The following is a 20,757-nucleotide window of genomic DNA, read 5'->3' as shown; positions in this document are numbered from 1 at the left end:
CAGGAAGCTGGAGCCGGGAGGGAGCTGCACCTCAAACCCAGGTGCTCTGATACAGGATATGGGCCGTCCCAGGCAGCATCTTAGCTGCTGCACCAAGGGCTCACCCCGGTGCATGGCATCTTCATCCACCCCATGACGCAAACCTGGAGGCACGGTAACCACCCTAGACCTCTGTATCCACTGGGGCCATAGCCAATCACATTTTAGAAATACCTGGGGAAGAATTGTCTGTATTGAACACGTACAGTCTTCTTTTAATCACCATTCTTTAAGCCATATGAGATAATAACTACATAACATTTGCATTGATATTATACATAATTTAGAGAAGATTATATCTGGGAGGATGTGGGTAGTTTCTATGTAAATACTATGCCATTTTATATAAGGGACTTTTTTAATTTAAGAGATTTATTTTGTCTATTGGGTTTTTAAGATTTATTTTATTTGAAAGGCAGAGTTACAGAGAGGAGAGAGAGAAATCTTCCATTTGCTGGTTCACTCAACCAAATGGCCACAACAGCTGGGGCTGGGCCAGGCCAAAACCAGGAACCAGGAGCTTCTTCCAGGTCTCCCACGTGGGTGCAGAGGCCCAAGCACTCATGTGGCCATCTTCCACTGCTTTCCCTGGCGCATTCGCAGGGAGCTGGATCAGAAGTGGAGCAGCTGGGAGTTGAACTGGTGCTCACATGGGATGCCAGCACTGCAGGCAGAGGCCTAACTTTCTATGCCACAATGCTGGCCCCTATTTTGTATATTTGAAAGAGTGGCAGAGAGAGATCTTCCACCAACTGGTTCACTCCCCAAATGACCTCAATGGCTGGAACTAGACCAGGCTTAAGTCAGGAGCCAGGAACTCCATCCGGGTCTCCCACGTAGGTGGCAGGGGCCTAAGCTTTTGGGTTGTCATCTGCTGCCTTCCCGGGCCCATTAGCAGGGAGCTGGATTGGAAGCAGAGCAGCCAGGACTGGAACTGGCTCTCCAGGGAGAGATGCTGATGTTGCAGGCGGCGGCTTAGCCCGCTGTGCCACAACACTGGCTCCTATGTAATGTATTGAGCATCCACAGATTCTGGTATCCAGGGCGACCTGGGAACCAATCCCTGGTGGATACCAAGGGACAACTGCACCAGCAGTTTGCTCTGTGGGGAAAGGGGTGAGGACTGAATGGGAGCAGAACCTCCATCTTCAGTGGCGGAAGATGAATATATGTGCTGTTTCACAGTGAACAGTCAAGAGCTGGTGACCTAATGCCACCTGCTGTGCAGGTGTGAAAGGTGAAGCCACCTGCGGAGGAGACTCTGAGCCCTGCCACTTGCCAGAGCCGCCTACATTCCTTGGCTCGTGGTCCATCCTCCATTTTCAAAGCCTGCAGTATAGCATCTTCAAACCTCTGTCTTCCTCTGGCCCTTCTGCCTCCCTTTGGTAAGGACCCTTGTGATTTTATTGGGTCCTTCTGGACGGTCCAAGAAGTCCTCCGTCTCAAGACCCTCTGCTTCATCACACCTGCAAGCCCTGCTCTGGCCCTCCCTGGACGAGAACCTATTCGCTACAGCTGGGCGTCTTTGCAGGCCGCACTTTTCAGCCAACCCCAGGATGCGTGGAGGCCGTGTGTGAGCCACGTGTCACCTGCACAGAGCCAAACTATTGTTCAGTGAGCGTGTGTGGGGCGAGTGGATTCTACGTGGAACAGAGGGGAACAGGCAGGAGGTGCCTTGGAGCTGGCTCCAGGCTCTGTGACCCTGCACCGTGCACTTGACCTCTCTGACCTGAGTCTGAGCGAGGCTGTGAGGACGATGCTGCTCCTGCCTCCGCCTTCATCCCCACCACCCACCCCAGGAGCAGGTTCTGCTCTCTCTCGTACAGACTTCCTGTGACCATGGCCGTTGAGTACTTGACACGTGGCTGGTACAACCAAGAGGGGACCTGTTACTGCTTCGTTGTTTTCATCTGTCTCTGTCCACTGTTCAGTCCACTCACTCAGGGTACTGTCACCACTTCTCTGGGCACTGCAGCAGCCCCAGGGAGGCTCCCTGCCTCCTGCACCTGTGACTGTTTATTCCTTGCGTGTTCACTATGAGAAGTGGCGTGGTGTGGTGAGCGCGGCCTCCTGGCCTCGATTCCGCCTTCATCTCAGACGAGCTATCTGCTCTCCACTCGTCACTCAGCCTCTCTGAGTCTCAGCTTCCCCATCTGTGAGATGGGCCCAGTCAGCACCCCACAGTTGAGTGGTTGGCAGGACTAGACAAGTTATTACATTACAAGGACTCAGGACAATGCCATTGTCTCAAAGTTAAGCACGTTGCTATAGCAACCACTGCTATCTTTTAAAAATCCCTCCTGTGTTCAGGCGCCTTGAAAATTCTCTCCTCCAATGCTGAACTCCCAACCCCTACCGAAGCAGTGTCCTGTGGCATTGCAGTAAAACCTGAAGACCTTACTGTGACGGTCATTGGCACAGCTGTCCGCCGTCTGACCCAGCCTCGCTCCCTGCTGTCCCCTCCCCGCCGGCTCCCTCCCGTTCTGCTCCACGGATGCAATGCTGGCATCCATAGGGGTGCATCCCAGCTGCTCCACTTCCAATCCAGCTCCCTGCTAATGCACCTGGGAAAGCAAGGAAAGATGGCACAAGAGCTTGGGCCCCTGCACTCAAGTGGGAGACCCAGATGGAGTTCCTGACTTCAGCCTGTATCAGCCCTGGTTGGTGTGACCATTTAGGGAGTGAATGAGTGAGTAGAAGATTGCGCTCTCACTCTCTCTCTCTCGCTCTTTCTCTCTTTCTCTTTCTCTCTCTCTCTCTCTCTCTCTCTCTCTCTCTCTCTCTTTGTAATTCTGCCTTTCAAATTAATCTTTAGAAAAATAAAATCAGATGGTAATACACAAAGAACTGAAGCCAGGAATTGGCAAACTATGGCTGGCGGGCCGTGCCCAATTCCTGTCTGCTTTTTATAAATAAAGTTTTAGTGGTGCACAGCCATTTGCTTTAGTGCTACAACAGGAGAGCTGAGTGTTTGTGACAGAGAGTGCATCACCCACAAAGCCGACAATATTTACTCTCTGGCTCTTTCCAGAATTGGTTTGCTGACTCCTAGCTTACAAATTGGAAACATCTCGGGGCCGGCACCATGGCTCACTTGGTTAATCCTCTACCTGCAGCGCTGGTATCCCATATGGGTGCTGGGTTCTAGTCCCGGTTGCCCCTCTTCCAGTCCAGCTCTCTGCTGTGGCCCAGGAAGGCAGTGAAGGATGGCCCAAGTACATGGCCCTGCACCTGCATGGGATTCCAGGGGGAAGCACCTGGCTCCTGGCTTTGGATCGGCATAGCTCCGGCTGTAGTGGCCATTTGGGGGGTGAACCAATGGAAGGAAGACCTTTCTCTCTCTCTCTCTCACTGTCTAACTCTGACTGTCAAATAAAAAGAAAAACAAATTGGAAACATCTGATATGATTATATTTTCACGATATGGGAATGTTGACGATCATGATACAAAAAATATAGAATCACTAGGGAAGTAGAGCCATAGAAATCATAATTGCTGGTATTTTAGTGTACCTGATGTTGTTCCAAGTGTTTTTAATATAGTCACTTACTTAATCCTCATGACAATGATACAAGGTAAGATTTTATTATGCCCATTTTATAGATCAGAAAACTGAGGCCCAGGTGGTTAAATGACTTGCCTAAGGACACTTAGGTAACTGGCAGAGCAGGGATTTGACTCAGTGTAGCCCAGGAACCCCTGTGCTATTCTGCCAACTGGTGCTGTAGGGGAGGGAGACTTGCCGAGAGCAATCTTCAGAGTAAAGGCAGTGCCTGATTGGGCTTTGTGGAATGTGTAGGAGTTGGCCAGCACAAAGGCCAGGGGTCTTTGCTGGCTGTAGGCCTGGGAGCCAAGTGAGGCCTGGGGCTGGAGAGCTCTGAGGTTCAGTTTGGCTTTCCTGCCAAGGGGAGACGGAGGGCTGTGATGGACTTGAAGATGTGCTCAGTCCTGGGAGGCGGGACCAGCTGCATGGAGCATGCGATTATGCAAATGGAGGTACCCCTTGTTCTGGAACCGCTAGGAATCTCGACACAGCAGCATCAGAGCCTGAGCCCGGGGAAGGGGCCTCCTTCTGGGTGGTCCCTGTAAGTCTGTGCAGGTTGCACGCCCGGGGACTAAGCCACCACTGGTGGTCCCGTCCAGCGACTGGGATGATTCCAAAGCCAGGAGGCCCTCGCTGCTCGTGTCCAGGTCAGCCTCCAGGAAGCTGGAGCTGGGCGCCCATTTCCCTAAGAGCCAGGATGGAGGACTGGGGCGCTCGGGCCGGGAAGGCACCCCCAAGTTGGCACATCTGGAAGGCCAGAGCTACGAATGTGCTGATGCAGCCGGGGGCACATCCGTCCCAGACGCCCACAGTCCCGGAGCTCAGGCTGTTTTCCTTGGCAGGACTCCTGGGACTGCTTATTTTTATCAACAAAACTTGGAAACCGTTCTGAGCAGTCCAAGGAGGCGAGGAGCAGGTTCCCAACGTCTGTGTCCCTTCCTCTCCCTGGCAAGGCTGAGCAGGGCCATGGAGGGGGACAGGCAGGAGGCAGGGAGGCCAGGGTGGGAAACTGTGGGGAAGGGAGGGGGCGGCACTGCCGCTGTCGCTGGTCTGTCGTGGTTCTGTGTGAGCGGGTACTGGTCTTGCTGTCCTGACTCCTATCTGGGGTCCCTCTTGGCTCAGGACCACCCATGTCGATGGGTTCCCACGCTCAGAGTTTGCTCTCCTGCTTCTTCCTCTATGTGGGCTCGGCACCTGTCGGAGGTGATTCATACTAAGGTGTAAATGACTGTTTTCAAGGAGCCCTACTAAGACAAGTGAAGACTCCTAGAACACGGAGAACTCTGAAGGACTGGGGCTGGGATTTCTCTCTGTCTTCCCTCTTTCTTACCAAACGGTAGTGCAGAAGGCAGCACACAGGCCCTGGTGTTCAGTGGCTGTGAATTCAAATCCCGCTCCTCCTCGTTTCCCACCTGTGTGACCTGGAGTGATTTACTGCCATCTCTCTGCGCCTCTGTTTCCCCAGTGGGTGACAGGGACAGTTCATGAGAAGATGGATGCGCTCAGTGCGCAGTGCCTGGCACAGAGCAGGCCTGTTCCCTTTCCCCGTATCTTCCTGTCGCCCAGAGAGCGAGTTCCCAGGGAGCTGGGCTCGCTTCCAGGAGCGACTCGGTCAAACGGGGAGGAAGGGGTCCCTGCGTGGTGGAAGCAGAGGCCTGACGTTGGCTTCTGGCTGTGCCCTGGCTGTGCTGTGTGAGCTGGGGCACGTGGCTGACCCTCTCTGGGCTAGATTTCCTCTTCAGTCCTCTGTTCAGGAGCGTGGGCCAGGAGAGGAGAAAGGGGACGGTACACGTAGAACAATCCCCAAGGGGCCCCTCCCACTCCCCAAAGGACAAGTCTCCTCTTCAAAATGAAGCATCCCTTTTGGGGGGGGCTTAGTTTTTCTTCCTGGGGGAAGACGGGTACAGTGCCTCCAAGGCTCCCATTTTGCAGAGCTGCCTCTGTGGCTGGCTGAAATCACGTGGCAAAGGAGGTGTGAGACGCTTCCTGCCCACGGCCATCAGCCCCGGGGACTCACGGCGTGGGTTCCAGAAATCCAGGGCACCTGTCTCTTCCTTTCTCCCCACACTCCACCTCCTTTTTTTTTTTTTTTTTAAAGCTATGAGCAAAGTTATTCATGGGCTCTGGGCAGGGGAAATTAATTGCTGCATTTCCTAATTAGGAAGAAGAACAGAGCCTGTGCTAGCTCAGGGAACCTTGACCGACCTCAGGCTGGGAGATTTCTTTTCCAGGCTGGAGATAAGGCTCCTAGACTTTCGAACCTGAAGGGAGCTCTGAGAGGGAGAGTCCAGCGAAGGCAGGAGCAACTGCAGCCTAGAGGAGGTGTCGTGGAGAGAAGGGGGAGATGGGAGAGGCCGGCTCCTTGCCCTCCTCTGAGAGCCAGAGGCAGCGTCTGGGAGTCTCAGAAGGAACAGTCTCGGTCCCACCGTGGTGATGGTGACATCCGGGGGCTCCAAGAGGCAGCTGGGCCAGAAGCCGCCTATCTAGGAGGCCTCTTTTGTTTTATTTTATTTATTTTTAAAAAAGATTTATTTATTTATTTATTTGTAAGTCAGAGTTACACACAGAGAGAAGGAGAGAGAGAGAGAGAGAGAGAGAGAGAGGTCTTCCATCTGCTGGTTCACTCCCTAATTGGCCGTAATGGCTGGAGCTGAGCAGATTCGAAGCCAGGAGCCAGGAGCTTCTCCTGGGTCTCCCACGCGGGTATAGGGGCCCAAGGACTTGGGCCATCTTCCACTGCTTTCCCAGGCCACAGCAGGGAGCTGGATTGAAAGTAGAGCAGCCAGGACTTGAACCGGCATCCATATGGGATGCTGGCACTGCGGGGGGGGGGGGGGGGGCGGTTTTACCTGCTATACCACAGCGCAGCCCCCTAGGAGGACTCTCGACAAGCAATGCCCTGCGGGGTGGAAACCTATCAGCCATTTACACCTTAGCAGGAGTGACTCCAGCCAGGGTTCTCCTTTGGGTCTTGCCTGAGGGCATTCGCTAGGTACTAGATCCTCAGGGGGCCCCTTCCAGGGAGCCAACTTCAAAGCTTTTGCTGGTGGCCTTGGTCCTCCAAGAGCTGCTTAGACCCGTCCCTGGAGGCTGCCTCTTGCCTGTCTTTCCGCTTCTAACAGTGCTGGAGACATCCTCAATGCAAGCAAATCCAGACAGCGCTGTGCGTGGACCCTCCCGGGGAGAACTCTCGCTCACTCTTTTCATCTGAATCCTTGCCATCGTCACCTTTGGAGGCGTGGATCAGCGGCCACACCTGAGGCCCCGCTCAGCTCCCCCTTGCAGCCACGTGACCGTGGGCAAGCCTCAGTTTCCCCACCCAAGCCACGGAGCCCCGTGAACGCTGTTCCCCCCGTGTTTTTCAGAGGCGAGTCTGGAGCCGGGAAGACGGAGAACACCAAGAAAGTCATCCAGTACCTGGCCGTGGTGGCCTCCTCGCACAAGGGCAAGAAGGACACGAGCATCACGGTGAGTGACGGGTGGGACATGGGAGCCGTGTCGGGAGCTCGTGGGCCCCGGGGTTTTGTGCCGCCTCCCAGGGGCGCCAGGCGGGGACCTGTTGGGGTCTGTCCCCAGGGGTCTGTGTCACAGAGCGGGTGGGAGGTGCTGCCCAGCTGCCGGTTCGGTTGAGCCCGTTCCGCATCTCGGGCTGTTCCGTGCTTTGTGGCGAGTTTCACCCTGTCCCTAGCTCCTGTCCACTAGAGGCTGATGGCAAACTCTGCTCCCTGGTTGTGACAACCCCCATTGTCCCCAGACGTTGTTGGGCGTCCCTGGGATAGAGCATGATTGCTCCCGCATTGAGAGCGGGCTTGAGTCACCCTTGCCTCCATGTGTCCCATCGCTTGGGGGCTGCGGAGTTGGCTCGGCCTGTGGCCTCTTGTCCCACGCCTGCCATCCAGCACCTAGTGGCCAAGCACCTACTATGTGCCGCGCACCACTGGAACAATGCTCCAGTAATGAGTCCAAGAGATGCTTCTAGACAAACGGAAAAGAGAGAGAGCCGTCACATCATCCCACACATAAGGAAATGTCGGCACGGCGTGATGAAGGGCGATATTCTAGAATCTTCCCTTGCTGGGTCTGTCCTCTTCCTCTGGCTCTGCTGCAGCCCTACCTCATCTGTCCCGGGGGAGGGACAAGCAGTGGGCAACCGGATGTTGCTGGCACCACTGCCTTGAAGGGTTGGGGCAGGTAGGAACCAGGAGCTCTGATGATGACGGCTGTCACTGGACCCTGACATTCCAGCTCTGGCCTCAGGGCCTCGGGCACCTGGTGTGTCACCAAGGCCCTCTTGCCCAGGGGGTGCTCGGAGACCCAGGGTGGGCGCCCATCGTAGCTACAAGGAACTTTCCTTCCTCAAACCCCAGGCCCAGCATTTCCTTGGTTTCTTTTTTTCTAGGGGATGGAGGGGAGGTGGCAGCTGTTTTTAATATGTATTTGTTTGAAAGGCAGAGTTACATAAAGGGAGAGACAGAAGTCTTCCATCCGCTGGTTCACTCCCCAAATGGTCTCAACAGCCAGGGTTTGGCCATGCTGAAACCAGGAGCCTGGAGCTCCATCCAGGTCTCCCACATGGATGTAGGGGCCCAGGGACTTGGGCTGGCCCCCACTGCTTCCCCAGGCGTGTTAGCAGGGAGCTGGCTCAGAAGTGGAGCAGCCGGGATTCAAACTGGCATTCATCTGGGATGCCAGTGTCGCAGGCAGCGGCTTACCCCACGGCCCCGAGCCCAGCCTTTCCGAAGAGACCTGGGCAACTGGCTTCTAGCCGGCCACGTGGCCCCAAAGTCTGTGGGGCTTCTCCACACTCTCCCTGTCCCTGCACTGTCACACGGAGGAGCCACCTGACCCACAGCAACGCATTGCCAGCAAGGGCCGCTGCGTAACCAAGCACAGACCCGGGCTCGGCGCGCTCTGTGGTGCCAGTGGTGACAAACACCCTTCACCATGCCTGAGTCTCCAAAAACGAGAAAAGGGAGAGAACTGAGCCCAGGGAAAGGAAAGCAAAGGAAGGAAACGGAGCTGCTGCCCCCGTGACCTCGGGGCATCCAGGCTGTTTGGGGGTGGGGGGTGACGTCATTTGTTCTCCTGCCTCTGGCGCACGTGTGACAGCAATGACACTGACGTTTGTTTCGTACTGTATCATTCAACCACAGCAAGGTCCATCTCTTGCCTACGTGAGTAACTGAGAGTGTTTTCCCCGTGTGTGCGGGCGGCACGGAGTGTCATTAGATCTGCATGTCCCTGTTGCACCCGCCCGTTCCCCTAGCTCGTGGTCGAATGGGGTAGACCCCCACCCCGAGGGCCACGAGCCAAAACCAATGATCGCACTGAGATGTGTGGTGTCTGATGCCAGGGCAGGGTGTGGGGGTGCACTTGCCGCCGGCCGGCCGGGCTCCCGCGAGAACGCCCAGGGTTCTGCCCCCCGGCCCGGAAGGGGTTCGTGCAGCTCTAGATGAACCCCCACACCTTGCCCTCCGACACGTGTCCCCTAGCGGTGCCCCTGACCACAGCGACCTGGAGACGTCCGTCCTGTCTGGTTGAGCGTGTTAGGAGCTTGCCGGCTTGATGGCCAGTCAGTCAAGGGCACAGCTGTGGCATGCCTCCCTGCCCCCATGCACCTGTGTGTCCTTGTGCATGCGTGTGCTGTGTGTGTCTGTCTCCTGCATGCTGGTGGCTTGGCCCAAGGCTCCAGTCAGTCTTGGGGTTCGTGGTGCACTAGCTTTGGTGGCACGGTAAGGCCCCAGCTATGCGACACACGACCTGGTCCTGTTCGGACCTCCGCATACAGAAAGCCCTCTCTAACACAGAGCTTGGGGCCGGGCGGGAGGGGACGGGCAGGGCTAGTGTATGGGTCCCAGCCCAGTAAACACCCTGACTCTTCCACAGAAGAGTCCCACTCAGTCCGTCTTCCTTAGGTTCAGGGCAGCAGCATTGTGGGTCAGAAGGAGAGTCTGGATTCCTGCTTGGGATCTATTCCTGTGTGATGTTGGCTAAGTCACTTAGCCTGCCTGGGCCACAGGCACCCATAAAGTGAAGAGTTTGGACCAGGTCCTCATGGTTAAAGCTCTCCCGAGAGGACCTGTAGACTCCATCTGCTAGAATCCCAGGCCAGGAAAAGAGCCTTTTGGGGGAGACGTGAGGACCCCAGGGTGTGCTGAAAGCTTCATTCATCCTCCCCGTGGCCAGGGAAATCCATGGCTCCTGCTGTAAATTTCCACAAATTCCAGCCATGGCTGGCACTTGAGCTCCGCCTTGGCCTTGGCCTTGGCTTCATCATGCTCTGGGAGCCGTGGAGGAGGAGGACAGTGTCATAAAACCAGGAAGGAATTGTGGCCTCCTGCCTTCCCTCTGGGGGCAGCTGTGCTCACTGCCCACCTGGGGTCCAGGGCAAGAAGGAGAGAGCTGGGCGCACCCCCCCCCCCCCCCCCGTCTTCCCTCCTAGACGCTTCGCCCACCCCGCCCCGCCGCCTGGAAACACGGAAAAGCACAGGCAGGCAGAAGGGAGAAGGAGGAGCTTCCCGGGGGCGGGCTTGGGGCCAGGCTGCAGCTGCCATGCCCAGGGCTGAGCTCGGCGCGGCTCATGGCTTTCCCGGCATGCCTTACCTGTTGGGCCTTCCCTGCCACCATTAATCACGTGACTGCCCTCGTGCGCAGGAGCCCCTGCAGACGGGGCTGGCGGGCTGTGTGCAGCCTCAGCTGCATTTAACCTGATGAATGGAGCTCAGGCAAATGCTTCGAAGCTTTGTTCTGCAGTTGGGTGGGGGGAGGGGAGGAAGAATTCCGGGTGGATTTTGTGTCTCCCTTACTTGTCTTCCATAGGAGACTTCAGAAAACCAAGGACAAGGGATGACTTAAAAACTGTACAATCAGGAGAAGCGTTGTGATGATTCCTATAGCAGGACCCCCAAGGACAGCAGGGCGGGTCGTGCACTGTGCAACGCCTTGGGGCTGCATTTGCCGCGAGGTGAATGCTGACCTTGGAGATGCGCAGTGTGGCGACTCTAAGTGGCAGTGACGTTACATAGATGAGCAGGTCTTGCTTTTTGAAAAAGGAGTCTTCCCAGGAGACAGACAGCCGGACTCTCCGAAAGCTTGGCCACTTTCTTCTCTTCTGAAATTCCCCAGTCAGTCTGGAAGCTGCCGTCAGTCTAAGGAGAGGGATGGAGGCAGGAGAGAATACCCGGGTTAAGGGCAGAGTCTCGTAGCCACATCGTCCAGGGCAGAACCCGGGTTGCTTTCTCCAATAACGAGATGTGGATGGGTTTTAGGGGGAGCTGGAGAAGCAGCTTCTGCAAGCAAACCCCATCCTGGAGGCCTTTGGCAACGCCAAGACGGTCAAGAATGACAACTCCTCGCGATTCGTAAGTAGCAAAGCCGTGGCGGGTTCTGGCGCAGCTGAGGGCCCCCTGGCGTCTCCCACCAACCCCCGGGCCTGCCCAGGCATGCAGGGGAACCAAGGTGTGCATCCCATCTTCAGCGCTGGGGGCCGAGGGTCTTCACACTGCCCTGGGAACCCCAGTGAAGTTAGGTCACAGATGGTGTCGCCTACTACGCTTACCGGATTATTGCAAATCAGCCTAACGCCCTCGTTAGAACAGGAAGGAGAAAGAAAATAATTCGGGCTATAAATGCGCTTTTCAGCACATAGGTGCTTAGGCCGGAGGACACAATAGCAGAGTTGGTCACTTGGGTCTGTGCCCAGAATTCTGTGACTGTCACAGATACAAGGGGCCGGGAACTGGGGGCCCGGTGCCACCAGGAGGCTGGCTGCCAGCTTAGGGGCCGACTCGGTGAAGCTCAGAGTTGTGATGGGGGCGGGGGGTGACATTCTTTTTTCTTTTTTTAAAAAGATTTATTTTAAAGAGTGACAGATCTATTCCCTGGCTTACCCCCCAACAATGGCCAGGTCTACACTAGGCCAAAGACAGAAGTCAGGAGCCAGGAATTCCATCTGGGTTGCTCACGCAGGTGCCAGGAGCCCAAGGACTCCCAGGTGCTTTAGCAGAGAGCGGGGTCAGAAGCGAAGCAGCCAGGGGCAGGGAGCGACCCCCCAGCCTTCTAGTTATAGCTCTACCTCTTAGGAGCCGTAGATCCCTGGGAAGGTCTCTCTCAGACTCAGTATTCCCACCTTGAAAATGGGCATGGCCACATGGGACGCAGAGCCGTTGCAAGACCCAAATGGAGTTGCCCTACCAAAGTGCTTTACAAGTACTCATGTTGCTCCGAGGCCTGGGGGCATCTGAGACGAGCAGTCTGGGTTTCCTCTGTCAAGCTGGCCTGCGAGAACCTTGCTCCCCCCGGCCAGCATGCCCCGCGGTGTGGGGCCGGGGTCTGGGGTCTGGGGCGGGGTGGCGCATTGCAACTTCTGTTTTCCCATTGCCAGGGCAAGTTCATCCGCATCAACTTTGACGTCACTGGTTACATCGTGGGCGCCAACATTGAGACCTGTATCCTTTGCCTGGGCCTGGGCCACTTGGGCCAACCCCCTGCACCCCCTGCCTAGGCCCTTGGGTTCCTTCCAAACAAACTGTCCTTGTGCTGGCTGACCCTCTCCAGCAGGCCTTGTGGGGTCCCCGGCCAGCACCCCCCAACTGTCTGTGTTTGATTCTGGATTGACTGTCCCCAGCTGAGTGACCACATGCCGGTAACTCAGCCTCTCTGTTTCCTCAGTTAAATGGGCATGATAACAGTACCTCATTAGATGTTGTGAGAATAAATTGAATTTATTCACATAAGCTCTTAGTGCCACACCAGGGATAGAGTAAGGACTGGATGAGCATTGGCTGTGATAGGGTCTTTGTGAGCTCATTATTTTTTTTTAAAGTGTATATTTTTATTTGAAAGGCAAAGTTAGGAGCCAGCGCTGTGGCATAACAGGTTAAGCTGCCACCTGCAATGCTGGCATCCCATATGGGTGAATCCCAGCTGCTCTACTTCTGCTCCCTGCTAATGCACCTGGGAAAGCAGCAGAAGATGGCTCAAGTCCCTGTCCCCTACACCCCCATGTAGGAGACTCGGATGAACCTCCTGGCTCCTGGCTTCAACCTGACCCAGCCCTGGCCATTGTGGCCATTTGAGGAGCGAACCAGTGGATGAAAGATCTCTCTCTCTCTCTCTCCCCTTCTCTATAACTCTGCCCTTCAAATAAATAAAATAATTTTTTTAAATGAGAAAGACAAAGTTAGAGAGAGACACGTCTTCCATCTGCTGGTTCACTCCCCAAATGACCACAATGGACAGGCTTGGACCAGACCAAAGCCAGGAGGTTCATCTGGGTCTCCCACATGGGTGCAAGGGCCCAAGGACTTGGGCCATCTTCCACTGCTTTCCCAGGCTTTAGCAGAGAGCTGGATCAGAAGTGGAGCAGCCAGGACTTGAACCAGTGCCCATATGGGATGCGGGCACTGCAGAAGGCGGCTTTCCCCACTGTGCCACAGCACCGGCCCCATCACCCCATTCTTATGGAGCCGCTGTCCAAGGCCAAATGGCGAGTCTGTGAGCAGCAGCACTTTGTAGCTGGGAAGTCGGCGGAAGCAGCACTCTCCCAGAGCAGCCCCAGAGAACTGGCAGAGCCCTCTTCTGAGACTCTGATGGCCGAGTGAGGCTCAAGGGCTGCCCCAGACACCCTGAGGGTGCCGCCAGGCGCTTCAGAAAATTCATGGAAAGTGGAATTAAAGGCAATGAATACTTTGGTGCTAAAATTTTTTTAAAACCTTCTTTTTCGCTCAATACACATTTTTAATGAACATTTTCAAGATCCCTTGTTGATGTAGATTTCAAAACTCTTTTGGCACCAAAATGCACTTCCCTCTTAACTCTGTTTCTGCTCCCTAGGGGAGGCACCCTCGTTTGCAATCCAAGCACAGTGCCGTCTCCAAAATCTGGAAAGTTCTGGAACAACTCTGGCCCAAGGGTTGGGAGGGAGACTTGGAGAAGCCTTGCTGCTCTTTAGTAACCACTAGCACTTGATGAGGCGTCTGTAGGGGGCGCCCTGTGCGCCCTTGGCACACACTATCTCAGCTAATTCGGGTCTGGGCTCTGGGAGGTGCAGATGGCTCCTTCTCAGTGGCTCCAGCTGCGTCCCAAGCCCCTCCGGAGCTGCTGCAGAGCCAGGGTTGGGGGCTGCATGGTGAGTAGGTAAAAGCTGACTTGAGACGTAGAGGCTTAGCTTGCTCAGCACGGGCAGGCTCCTGATGCCCCGCGAGGCCAGGTACCCTGTGCTGGCTGAGACCCCCATCCTGGGGCTGCAGAGCCCACCCAACCTGCCTTCCTGTCCCAGAGCTGGGCTGGCTCCTCCATGCTTCCTTTCCTGGGTAGACAGCACGTCCTAGGCATGGCGCCGAGCCTGGGGCCTCCACTGCATGCTCCCCCGCGTGTCTTCCCAGGTCTCGCCAGGCTCCTAAGAAAAGCCGTTCTCTGGCCCCATCCCAGACCTGTGGGGTCCTGTACTAGGGGGCAGAGCTGCGGCAAGCTCTCTCCAGAGAGGCCCCGCGGGAACCCCTGAGAACCGGGGTCTGATGGCTGCAGATGGCCCAAGCTCTTAGCTGGTTTGGGGGCTCAGAGAGGACAAAGTCAGCTAGCCCAATAAGGCACAGGCGGGCCTGCCTGCCATCCTGCCACATCCCGCCTGGGCTGGGGGAGATGCACCTGCTGCAGCCGCCCAGGCTCCTGCCCTTGCCCAGGCTCTTGCCCTCGCCCGTGCTGTGGCACTCTGCTGTTTATTTCCTGGGTTGTGTGTGGGGTCTCCCTCCCCTCAGTCCCCCAGAACCTCTTTTGGAATGGGGGCTACTTCTTGGCTATGTGATCCAAGCCTCCATTTCCCTATCTTGGAAATGCACACAACATTGGCATTGGGCTCCCAGCTGGTCTGTGAGAAAGTGCGTGCCAGGTACTCAGCCTCAGGATGAACAAGTCAGAGCAGGTGACAGCTCGTTTTCAGGAATAGGATCTGGTGATGACACTGGGGGCATAGCAATGGCTGTGACCCCACTACCACCCTTCCTCCCACAGTGCCCTGTAGTCCTGTCTGTGCTTTTCCTCTTGGCTCTGTTCACCTCCTTTCCTTCTATGACTGGGGTCTGCCAGCAACACCCAGTGTTCCCATCTGTCCATAGGGGTGATGACCAAAGTCTGAGATCCCTGGTCCTTGGGACAGACTTGGACCATGAGCCTGGGTGAAGCTCTTCAGCTCTCCAGAACTCTCCAAGGAGTCTCTCCCAGGCCCTGGAGATTCCTCCACCAGCAGCTGCTTTGACAGGCATTGGGGCTGGGGACACAGGGGAAGACGGATTTTGTGAGCAGACACCTGGAGCAACCCCAAAGTCCTTAACTCCTCCCAAACCAGATCTGCTGGAAAAGTCACGAGCCATCCGCCAAGCCCGAGAGGAGAGGACCTTCCACATCTTTTACTACCTGATTGCTGGGGCCAAGGAGAAGATGAGAAGTAAGTGACTGGTGAGGTTGGCTGCCTGGGGTCCAGTGTTGGCGCTTGAGAGTGATGGGTGACCGGAGCAGAGACCGGGAGATGTCTTTGGGCGGCACACGTACAAGTTCTCATCTTCAGTGAGTGAGTGTGGCTTTGGTTCCATCATCTCATTTGTTGCGTGCCCACCATGTTACCTTGTGCACATCAGCTCCAAGGAGACATTAGGTCACTCGTGAGTCATGTCCAGGTAGATGGTAGAAAGATCCTTGCCTTCGGTATCAGTGTATCCAACTTGCACATGTATAAGATGCATTCTGGGATTTGGAGAGGCAGTTGGGCTAAGCACTTCTCATTGCACTTTCTTTTTTAGAAAAATATTTGTTTTATTTATTTGAAAGGCAGAGTTACAGAGAGGGACAGAGATCTTCCATCTACTGGTTACTCCCCAGATGGCCACAATGGCTGGGGCTGGGCCAGGCTGAAGCCAGGAACCTGGAACTCTACCCAGGTCTCCCACGTGGGTGGCAAGGACACAAGCCCTGGAAGGACCATCTTCTGCTGCCTCCCCAGGCACATTAGCAGGGAGCTGGATCAGAAGCAGATCCGCGGCTGGGACTTGAACCAGGCATTCTGATATGGGATGCTGGTGTCCCAAGTGACAGTTTAAGCCCCTGCACCAGCACAGGTGCTGAAAGTGACTCTGGTGGTCTTTGTAGGACACTTTGTGAGGTTGACAAGAGGCCAGAGAGTGAACCATTTAGACTTGTGGCCCACCTGTTCTGGGTGGCAAACACTCAACTCTGCCGCTGCGTCAGCCAACTGCGCTACCACCACGTCCCCAGAAAACTGTGTTTACATGAACAGGCAGCAGCTGGAGTTCTCTGAGCGCTCCTGTAGGGAAGACATTTTTTCATGCGGATCCAGTGTTCTGTGGAGCAGACTCAGTAGTGAGTAACTGGTTCTCCACGCAATCATCTACTGAGTCTTCATTAAAAATACAAATCTCATAAATGAAAGAAGGGACGTGTCAGGGAATACAGGTAGAGATTGTGCTCTAATCCCAATGCAGACGGGACGCACTGTTGTGATTCTGCATTTGTTTGGGTTACTATGATGGCTGTGATGGGGTGTATTGCAGGACTCTGCCACTGGGGGGCACTGTTCGCTATTTAAATCTCCATGGTGCTTGGACTGCAGCAAGGGATGCCCAGTGGATGGTGCACCCCGTGAATACGGTACCTTGGCAGTTAGAGGGTGGGGCGCTCTGCCGTGTAGAAGCCCAGGACAAAATGTTAACATCCCTCGTCCCTATGTTCTCCCACGGTCACCTGCTTGGTGCTCTGGCAATGGGTTCTGGTTTTGTGTTGTGTCTCTGGCCCTCCAAAAATTGCACGTGGAGAAGGCTGACTACTAAAATTCCTTGGGATCATTTATATTCTTGATGATAGAGCTGAGAAGAAGTCAGGCTTAGAGAAAATCAGACATCCGTCCATTTATCCTACCCTGGTGAGGTCTTGGCAAAGGCCTATATCCTTGTGACTTTCATTGGGCATTTCATTTAATCCCAAAGCTCGAGTTAAATGGTGTCTTGAGGCGATTTAACCTCGAGTTTGTCAAGTAGCTTCCAAGGGATTTGACCCATGAAAGAACTTTGTTTCTAAAGAAAAGTATCACCCTGAAGTCTTTCCAAAAAGCTAAGCAGCTCCAGCCCAATTAGAGGTTGGTTTGGAAGCGCACACTTGATACACTGGAGGGTGTTTTAAAAGCAAAGAGGCTGGCGCCGCGGCTCACTAGGCTAATCCTCTGCCTTGTGGCGCCGGCACACCGGGTTCTAGTCCCGGTCGGGGCGCCAGATTCTGTCCTGGTTGCCCCTCTTCCAGGCCAGCTCTCTGCTATGGCCAGGGAGTGCAGTGGAGGGTGGCCCAAGTGCTTGGGCCCTGCACCCCATGGGAGACCAGGAGAAGCACCTGGCTCCTGCCATCGGATCAGCGTGGTGCGCTGGCCATAGCGCGTCGACTGCGGCGGCCATTGGAGGGTGAACCAACGGCAAAGGAAAACCTTTCTCTCTGTCTCTCTCTCTCACTGTCCACTCTGCCTGTCAAAAAAAAAAAAAAAAAAAAAAAAGACTAAAAAAATAAATAAAAGCAAAGAGGGCAAGAGAAAGAAAAGAAATTACAAATTTAGGGGAGGAAAGAGAGTGAATAATAACGGAGGAAATATACTGCAGAATATGGCTTTACAGAAACCAATCTTTAATAGATGCAGCCATATGAACAAGCGGGTGACAAATATTTTTGCTCAAAGACCAGATAATAAGCATTTTAGATTTTGGGGCCCATACAGTGTCTGTGGCAGTGACTCAGCTCTGCCATTCTAGCAACATAGAAAACAGAAAAGGAAATCGGGGCGGCTGTTTCAGTAAAACTTTATTTACAGAGACAACCAGAGCGCCAGATTCACCAACCCCTGATATAAGTCCTATCTATTGATTAACTAGCGGTAATCGAAGGACAGGGAAGATGATGTGAGAGAGCTAAGTTTTCTTCTACTATATCAGGAAGTCTATAGCTACTACTACCTAAACTTGACATTCAGAAATAGCTTACATATTTATCATTACATTGTAATGTTATAATATGTATTTATATTAGTGTATATGCCATGGTGTATGTAGACATACTGGTAACTACTAGAAGAATTAGCTAAAAGAAATAAAGAGTTACAGAATTAAGGTAGGAGTTGGAGAAGGCGAATGACAGGCAATGATATTTTGCATTATAAACCTTATGGTAGCGATTGATATTTAAAATTCATATGCATGGATAAGATGGACCAAGCGGGTAAATGAAGAGCGAGCTACCTCTTCAGGCAGCTTTGTGGCTGAGGGCAGGCTGTTCTTGGGCACTTGAGATAAAGGTGCCCTGTCTTCCTGGTAGGTGGCAATCCCGAGTGAGGAGCTGTGGCTTAGCCAGCAGAGCCTATGCTGGATATCGGTGGCTGGGCACTCTGGAGCAGTGCACAGCCTGTGCCACTGTCTATGGCCAGTGGTAGCTGTTGAGGCCATTTGCATGACGACGCAGGAGAAGGTTTTAAACTGTCCGTTCTGATGGCCCAGTCTCGAGCACCAGCCCCTCTTCTTCTCTTTCCAGATGACTTGCTCTTGGAGGGCTTCAACAACTACACATTCCTCTCCAATGGCTTTGTGCCCATCCCAGCCGCCCAGGATGACGAGATGTTCCAGGAAACGGTGGAGGCCATGTCCATCATGGGCTTCAGTGAAGAGGAGCAGCTGTGTGAGTTTCCGTACCTTGAGCACCAGGGCTGGGCTCGTGGTCCTGGTACCACTGGGGCTCAGTGGGGTGCCTTCTCTGTCAGGCTGCATTTCTGAACTCTCCACCTCCTAGAAAAGGAAGGACAGTGGATTTTGCTGCAGATGGTGTATTGGTTTAGTAGGTGTGGAAGATGGGGCTGTATCAGGGCCAACTGGCCCAGATTGGCCTAAGCCAAAAGGACAGTGATCGACTCCCAAATGTTGAAAAGTCCAAGGATTCTGGAGTCAGGTGGTATCTAGGGTCTCCCTGGGTCTGGCTGGCTGGCTGAGGTTGATGTGTGTACCCCTGACCTTGACCTTGATAGCCTAACTCTGGACAGGTGAGGTTGCGGTCTCCAAAAACAGATTCTGGGAGCTTGAGGCAGAGGGGCCACCCTCATCAGGACCATGTGGGCAGGATGTGGGGAGGGAAGGGGTAGAGACTACTGGGACTACTGGGGCTCCTCCTGGAAGGGCAGCCCTGGCGATGGACCAGCCAATGGCCAAGACACCTGTGGTCCTGGGCCACACAGAGGACGGCTCGGAGGGATGCTCTGCTCTCGGTGCTGGGCTTCTGGAAACACTTCCTGTCCTGGGTTGGACGTGCCCCGGGTTCCAGGTTAATCTCTTTTGGGAACACAAGGGCCACGCTGTGGAAAATTTCCCCTGGGGCCCACACCCACGCCCTGGTGGAACGGGAGAATAGCACTCAGGTCGCCAACTGGCGGCATGCAGCGAGCAGCGACTCCTCTGCAGAGACCATGGTGTCCAGGAAAGGTTGTGCGGGTAGGAGGACAGGCCGGTGGGTCTGTGGGTTTTGGCAAAGGGCCCCACCTCAGGGTCCCTGCCTGAGTAACCTGGGCTCTCCAAGACTGATTCACTGTAGTTTGGACGTAGGTCAGTTTTGCTTCTAATCTTGCTTTTAAAAAAGTACAAATAATGATTAAGTGGTTGCTGTGTGCCAGGCACTTGATAAATTATTTTCCCTTCAAATATACCAAGATGTTCAGGGTAGTTTTATTTTGAATATTTAAAAATTGCAACAGACTAAAATTTGATTGGTAGAGGATTAATTATCATCCTTGTCGGGGGAAAAAACCAAATAAGCTGTTGAAATTGTGTTTTAGAAAAATACTGACATGTGGAAATTCTTAGAGTATATGTAAAGTGAAGACATCAGCAACAAAGCAAAATAAGTGCTTTATATGCATTATTTAACATCACAGCCACCGTATGTGTTAGCTGTTGCTATCCTCAGCTTGCAGACGGGGAAACAGGGGTGCAGAAAAGTGAGGACTTGACCCCAGGATACACAGCAAGGACGGGACTCACTCTGAAGTCCCAGGGATCTCCCAAGCCCCTCTATTGTCGGGATGGGGGGTATTTTTTGCCTTTAAAATTCTTTAAAAATCTGTATAAAGCCTCAGACTGAAACTAAGGCAAGAAAGAGCCGAGACTGAGGCCTCATGTCGCTGGGCAGTAGACGATGCCAAATCCCGCCTGTTGCTGTGGATTTGTTCTGAGAGGAGGAGCGTGGTGGGGGCAAGAGGTACGGAGTCACCACACAGACCCTGGGAGTCAGGTGAAAGCGGGCCAGAGGCGAGCAGCCTGCAGACTCGTTTATTTCAGTTGGTACAGCAGCTTATATAGGGAGGCAACCAATCCAGTCAAGGGGCGGTCTATGCCCTAATCAATCACAGACTGTTGCCAAGCAGTATCTGTTGCCAGGTAGGTTTCAAAGCCATTCCTGAATAACTGACACTTGCTTGCCAGCAGCCATCTTGGCATGGCCTTCTCATTCCACCACACCCGCCCTTGGGCCATTGTTCCCCTCTCTGCTCTCCTTCAGTTCTTCTGCTGACTGCAAAAACAGAAAGTGGCAGTTTGGTACTTAGTAAGTCTTCATCTCCTCTCTGGTCCTTGCACATCCCCATTTTAAATGCAGAGGGCAGGCCCAAGCATCTAGCTAGAATTTAATAATACTGGTTTCCTTGTATTTATTTTTGTAGTTATCACCAATTTATGGCCAGTGTAGCTGGTTTTTCACTTAAGATAAAGTTTCCCATAAAATCAATTGGAGGCAAGAGAAGAAAGTGAATTTAAAGAAAAAGCAAAGTAAATAATTGAGCAGACAGTCCACAGAGCAAGCATTAAGATGCTGGTGTGCAGGCCGGCGCCGCGGCTCACTAGGCTAATCCTCCGCCTAGCGGCGCCGGCACACCGGGTTCTAGTCCCGGTCGGGGCTCCGGATTCTGTCCCGGTTGCCCCTCTTCCAGGCCAGCTCTCTGCTGTGGCCAGGGAGTGCAGTGGAGGATGGCCCAGGTGCTTGGGCCCTGCACCCCATGGGAGACCAGGAAAAGCACCTGGCTCCTGCCATCGGATCAGCGCGGTGCGCCGGCCGCAGCGCGCCGGCCGCGGCGGCCATTGGAGGGTGAACC

The 20,757-nt window shown here is 54.1% G+C and overlaps 1 protein-coding gene across 5 annotated transcripts in view; it reads left to right on the top strand.

Moving 5' to 3' along the window:
- The window catches only part of MYH11 (myosin heavy chain 11), a 117,297-nt gene that overhangs the window by 45,345 nt on the left and 51,195 nt on the right, over positions 1-20,757 (top strand). For 3 of the 5 annotated variants that reach the window (NM_001082308.1, XM_089320605.1, XM_089320608.1), the window contains 5 exon segments: positions 6,950-7,052; positions 10,853-10,945; positions 11,968-12,031; positions 14,929-15,027; positions 18,159-18,302. In NM_001082308.1, coding sequence (NP_001075777.1) covers positions 6,950-7,052; positions 10,853-10,945; positions 11,968-12,031; positions 14,929-15,027; positions 18,159-18,302 — 503 coding nt within the window. 5 annotated transcript variants of the gene reach the window in all.

Source organism: Oryctolagus cuniculus, chromosome 19 (assembly GCF_051225735.1).
Source record: "Oryctolagus cuniculus isolate XC-2025 breed Fujian yellow rabbit chromosome 19, ASM5122573v1, whole genome shotgun sequence".
NCBI classification, from domain to species: domain Eukaryota; kingdom Metazoa; phylum Chordata; class Mammalia; order Lagomorpha; family Leporidae; genus Oryctolagus; species Oryctolagus cuniculus.
Note: the sequence above shows the minus strand (reverse complement) of the source record. Positions and strands in the feature narration are given on the sequence as shown.